The 5,439-nt window shown below is 38.8% G+C and overlaps 1 protein-coding gene across 1 annotated transcript in view; it reads left to right on the top strand.

The window, feature by feature from the left end:
- SYTL5 (synaptotagmin-like 5) overlaps window positions 1–5,439 on the top strand; it is a 204,936-nt gene that overhangs the window by 159,899 nt on the left and 39,598 nt on the right. The window contains exons 12-14 of the mRNA XM_006864299.1: window positions 1,250–1,349; window positions 4,276–4,437; window positions 4,792–4,820. Coding sequence (XP_006864361.1) covers window positions 1,250–1,349; window positions 4,276–4,437; window positions 4,792–4,820 — 291 coding nt within the window. The remainder of the gene's footprint in view (window positions 1–1,249; window positions 1,350–4,275; window positions 4,438–4,791; window positions 4,821–5,439) is intronic.

Raw genomic sequence — 5,439 nt, 5'->3', positions numbered from 1 at the left:
GGCAATGAAACGATATATGACAGAATGAATGTAAAACCTATGGTCTCCCATGTAAACTATCACATAATTCACAATAAAACATTTATTTTAAAAAAAGAAAAGACCAGGTATACTGGTCAGAAACTGGTGGTCCTTGATCACTCTTCAGATCTGAAGTTGAACTCATCCCTATGACTCAATTTTTAGCTTTCTGCTCATGTAAAGATTTACAGCCTTGGAAACCCTGTACAGGGTAGCTATGAGTGGGAACCGACTCCATGGCACACAATCACCACCACTACCATAAGGGGAACAGCAACACTAGTAAGGTATGCACACAACAGAATGGACAAACATTCGAGATCAAAGAGCAGCAGTTACCAAAGGGCAAAATTAAAAAGGATTCGGGCAGAAGTAGGAATGAAAACAGGAAATACAGGGAGGAAGTGGGATAACTGATATTACATTGAGAGGACTATAATCATCGAGATGAAATGAAGTGTGTAATTTGTAAAATGTAAAACTGGTGGTCTGCTCTGTAAACCTTCACCCAATTCACAGTAAAAAATGTTTTACAAAAACAGTTAGCACTTCAAGGAATAAGAGGATGAGCGGAATGTGGGACCCTATCCAGAAAAGCAGTGACACCAGAGATGGTGACAGAGATGTGACATGGAGAGATAGAGCATCTCAGACTCCAGACTCATGGAAAGAGAATGGCTGTGTGTTGGCAGTCAGGAGGGAGGCTTGCAGAATGTGCTGTTTGGTTGTTTAAATGATTACATATCCCTGAGTGATTTTGATGAGTAAGTTGAGGCACAAAGAAGACAAGATGTTGAAGCCATTAAAATAAGTGTCACAGAGTGATTCAAACTCGATTGGCTTAATTCCATAGCTAACCCTCTTTAAAGGAGCTCTGGTAGTGTAGTGGTTACGAATCGGGCTGCTAGTCTTATGATCAGCAGTTCGAAACTACCAGCTGTTCCACAGGAGACAGATGAGGCTTTCTGCTCCCATAAAGATTTACAGACTCAGAAACCCTGTACAGGGTCACTATGAGTCGTTATCGACTACTACACGGCACATAACAACAACAACAACAATCCTATTTGCCATTACACTTTACTGCTTCTCTCTTATTAGACTATATTATTTTTATCCCTGTCTCTTATACTTAGCAACCATTACCTCTTTTATTTATTGAAAGCCCTTAGCATTTCTTGCAAAGTAGTTATTTCCAAATAATCAGTACTTCTTTTATTATCTGCAGGTATGTCAAGTCATACCTTCTTCCTGACAAGTCCCGAAACAATAAGCGCAAGACCAAAATCAGAACAGGCACTAATCCAGAATTCAATGAAACCTTAAAGGTAAATAAATACTTTCTCATAGTAGCTCGGTAAGGAAGATCATAGAAGAATTGATGCATTTGAGTTGGAGGAGAATATTGAAAGTACCATGGGCTGCAAAAAGAACAACCAGATCTGTGCTGGAAGAAGTGCAGTCAGAGTGCTCCTTGGAGACCAGGATGGGCCAGTCTTTATCTCTCACATTTCAGACATATTGTCAGGAGGGACCAGTCACTGGAGTGGGATATCATGTTTGGTAATGTGGAGGGTCAGAGAAAAAGAGGAATACTCCCAGCAAGATAGTTTGGCAAAGTGGCAGCATCAATGGGCTCACGCATGGCAACAATTGTGAGGTTTGCCCAGGACCAGGCTGTGTTTCATTCTGTTGTGCATAGGGTCGCTATGAGTCGGTACCGATTCGATGGCTCCTAACAACAACAACAACAACAGCATAGTAGCTCAAACCAAATATGTGATACCATTCACAACCTCAGTTTTAAAAACCAACTACAGAGAATCTTTTATTTGCATGCCAACGCTTACAAATGCATTGGAAAGCTATAGACTGAATACATTTTTATAATGTCATTGGCTTTTCTATTAGTGCTTGGAAACAAAAAACATGCAAATCACTTTCATTTTTCTACTGTTGCTGAAGTTGCACCTCAAGTGAAGATGAGACAACAAAATTTCATCAGGTTTAATACATCTCATCAAAAAGTATGTTACCTTTGGGAAAACTATATTTTTTCTAGTCCCCTTAGAAGACCTTCATCACAGTTCTGGTAGTAACTTAGCGGGGCACCTTGTACACGTTCATTGTTCTGTTAATATGACATGGATATGTACTGTTTCTTCATAGGTTTCGGAATGTGACTACATGGCTAATGAATAATGGAGATACAAAGTTATATTTGAGAAATCTCAGAGAAAGTGGCCTACATAAAACACAACCCAAGCTGCAATCGTAAAGGAAATTACTTTTCCCCATGGGCTTCCATGAACCAATTCCTTCCCTTATCCTGGACCAAACTTACCTGATAAGAAAGATCTAGGGACTTACAAGTTGTCAAGGGGAAGTTTAGTTTCAGAGTGTACAGGGGAAGGTAGAATATTTACTGAATAATTTTCATCTTGTCTAGATGGGCCTGGTGAAAAGAGATGGGGATAAGATTCTAATGATTCAATAGTAATTGTTATCATGGCTAATTGCAACTGTCACAACTGTAAAGGTAGAAGTTTTGTAACAAAAAGGGGAAGAGTAGTTAATCTTACAGTCTAGGAACAAAGGGCCCTGGAACCATCAAGGGAGAAGAGCAGGACCGGAATGTAGGACTGTATCCAGAGAAGCAGTGACACCAGTGGACGGAGGCAGATATGAGGACATGGAGAGAGAGAGAGCAGCTGAGGACTGTAGACTCATGGAAAGAGAAAGGCTGTGTGCTGGCGGCCAGGAAACAGGATTCCAGAAGGTGCCCTTGGGTTGTTTAAATGATTATATACTCCTGAGTGATTTTGTGTACCACCACCACCACCCCCCACCTCAAAGAAACAAACAAAACCAAAGGGAATAGAAGCAAAAATACCGTTGAATGACGATGAATGGAGGAGACTGTAATCATTAAAATGAAATGATGCGTGTAAAAGCAATGTTCTCCCATGTAAACTATCACTCAATTCACAATAAAAACTTTTTACAAAAAAAAGAAAGAAAGAAAGAAAGATTCAGGGAGCTAGAATGTAGATTGGATTGCAAATCTCAGAAATATTTATGGACTTTGTACCAGAGTGATAAGGTTCCTGGGTGATGCAAATGATTTGTGCTCATCTGCTAATCTAAAAGGTTGGAAGTTCAAACCAACCCAGTGGTGCCATGAGAGCAAGGCCTGGCAATCTGCTCCCATAAAATTACAGCCATGGAAACTATGGAGCAGTTTTATTCTGTAACATATGTGGTCACCATGAGTTAGAGTCAATTTGATGACAAAGGACTTGGTTTTGCATCCTGTGCCAAGACAATAGCATCAGAGTCTATCATGGCAGGAAATTGGTGAGGACAGAAAGCTGTGAGCATTCATATGGGGGCAGACAGAAGTATATGTGCAATTAGTAACTCACATCAAAACAGATAAAACTGAGAATGAACGAATGAAGGCAGGGAGTCAATCCAATGACCATCACAGAATAACAAGGATTTCAACCAGTACAGAGAAATACACTGACGGCAAATTTAAAAACTAGGGAACCAAGGCCAAATGACAAGAAGAGTAAGAACAAGTATAGATAAAAATACATGATCAGGAATCAGTCGGTCTGAAGTATACCCCAGATGGTGTTTGTGTAGAACAAACTGGAGGTTTGATAGTGTGCAGGCATGTAGCCCTGAATAATAGTCTGCTAGAAAAGGAATAGTTACTCAAATAATACCTCTTTCTGTTCTTTCTTCACATGTGTCTTTCCTCCTCTGCACTTAACGATGTAGGCTAGGCTTTATGAAGCTTGATAGTTGCAAATTTCTCATTTTCAATATTTTTCTGGCCTTTTGGATTCTTATTATGAATAAAAGAAGATGGAGACGCTGAAGAATTGGTATGCTAAATCTTGAGCTTAGAAAGTATATGTTGACAAAATAACTAGGCTAATGAAAAACAAGTAAAAGTGGAACAAGGATTGATCACTTAACATCTTTTACGTAATATCTGGAGTTTATAACCAGCCCCTTAAGTGATTTGTTTAGATATCTTTCAGTGCTAGGTCTGGCACAAAATGAGTTTATGGGGAATTCATTGTAAGGGGAAACACGGAAAAAGTAAGTATTTTGTTGCCTTTGTTTTATTCGTATTACTGATTAATTTGATCTAAAAGATGGTAGAAGTAAATTCAAACATGTCCTGGAATTGGACAGAGTCCACCTTGTGAATTGTAATGTTGTAAATCTCATTTGCAGTATACCATCAGCCATACTCAGTTGGAAACAAGGACTTTACAACTATCAGTCTGGCACTATGATCGATTTGGACGTAACAGCTTCCTTGGGGAAGTGGAGATTCCTTTTGACTCATGGAACTTTGAAAATACAAGTGATGAGTGGTTTGCGCTGCAGCCCAAGGTAGGAAATGCTTCTGCCTTAGTCAAATAGCTATGCAATGAGTCGGGTTATGACCAAAATTTATGTCACAGACCTAAAAATTGAAATACTTCCAAAGTACAGACAATTTTGGAATATTATTATAAGTGTTCTAAGCTCCTCCTTTTGGAAATAATTCATTAGATTGTGTAATACAACCCCTATAATTTATTTTATTCTTCAAGAATGCCATTGGGTCTTGAGTTATATGGGTAATTATTTCTGCTTATTATTTTATTTTGCCTTAAATAAATATAGTTTTACTTATTTTATTTTGCTTATTATTTTATTTTGCCTTAAATATAGTTTAATGTAATCCTTGATTGGGTTTAGCAGATGAATAAATGTGAACATTTTTTTAAAAGGTAAGTTCTTTAATCAAATGAGTGATTTTTAAAATAAGTCAAAACCAAACCCACTGTCCTTGAGTAGATTTCAACTCATAATGTATAGAGTATATACATTATGAATATTATTGAGTAGAATCATAGGGTTTCCAAGGTTATAAAGTTTTATGGAAGCAGATTGCCACATCTTTCTCCTGCAGAGTAGCTGGTGGGTTAAAACTGCTTAGCTCACCGATAAGGGGAAGTGAGGGAAAAATAGCTATGAAGCTGCCAGCTAAGCCCTACAATGTTCAATAGACTCCTGTGAACCCAGGTAAGAGATCTGGTTGGCCAGCAGTGTGGCAAGACCTGGGGACTCTTGGGCCCAGAGTCAGTGACATAGCCACAGAGGACTAGAGTGGAGAGTAAGTGTCCAGCTGATAAGAAGAGAGGGTATATGCATAAGAACACCCACACTTGCAGATAATACCCACTCGGCCTGGCTTCAATAACTGGATGATCAGAGCTCAACTAGAAGAACGAAGAGGAAAATAAGAGGAATCTGATACAATTTGATGAATTTGACCTATACCTATGGATGCAGTAACTCAAAAGAGGAAACAAATCTTTACAGCAAGGATCATTCCCACCCCCTCCA

The sequence above is a fragment of the Chrysochloris asiatica genome, unplaced genomic scaffold (assembly GCF_000296735.1).
Source record: "Chrysochloris asiatica unplaced genomic scaffold, ChrAsi1.0 scaffold00062, whole genome shotgun sequence".
Lineage (NCBI taxonomy): Eukaryota > Metazoa > Chordata > Mammalia > Afrosoricida > Chrysochloridae > Chrysochloris > Chrysochloris asiatica.
Note: the sequence above shows the minus strand (reverse complement) of the source record. Positions and strands in the feature narration are given on the sequence as shown.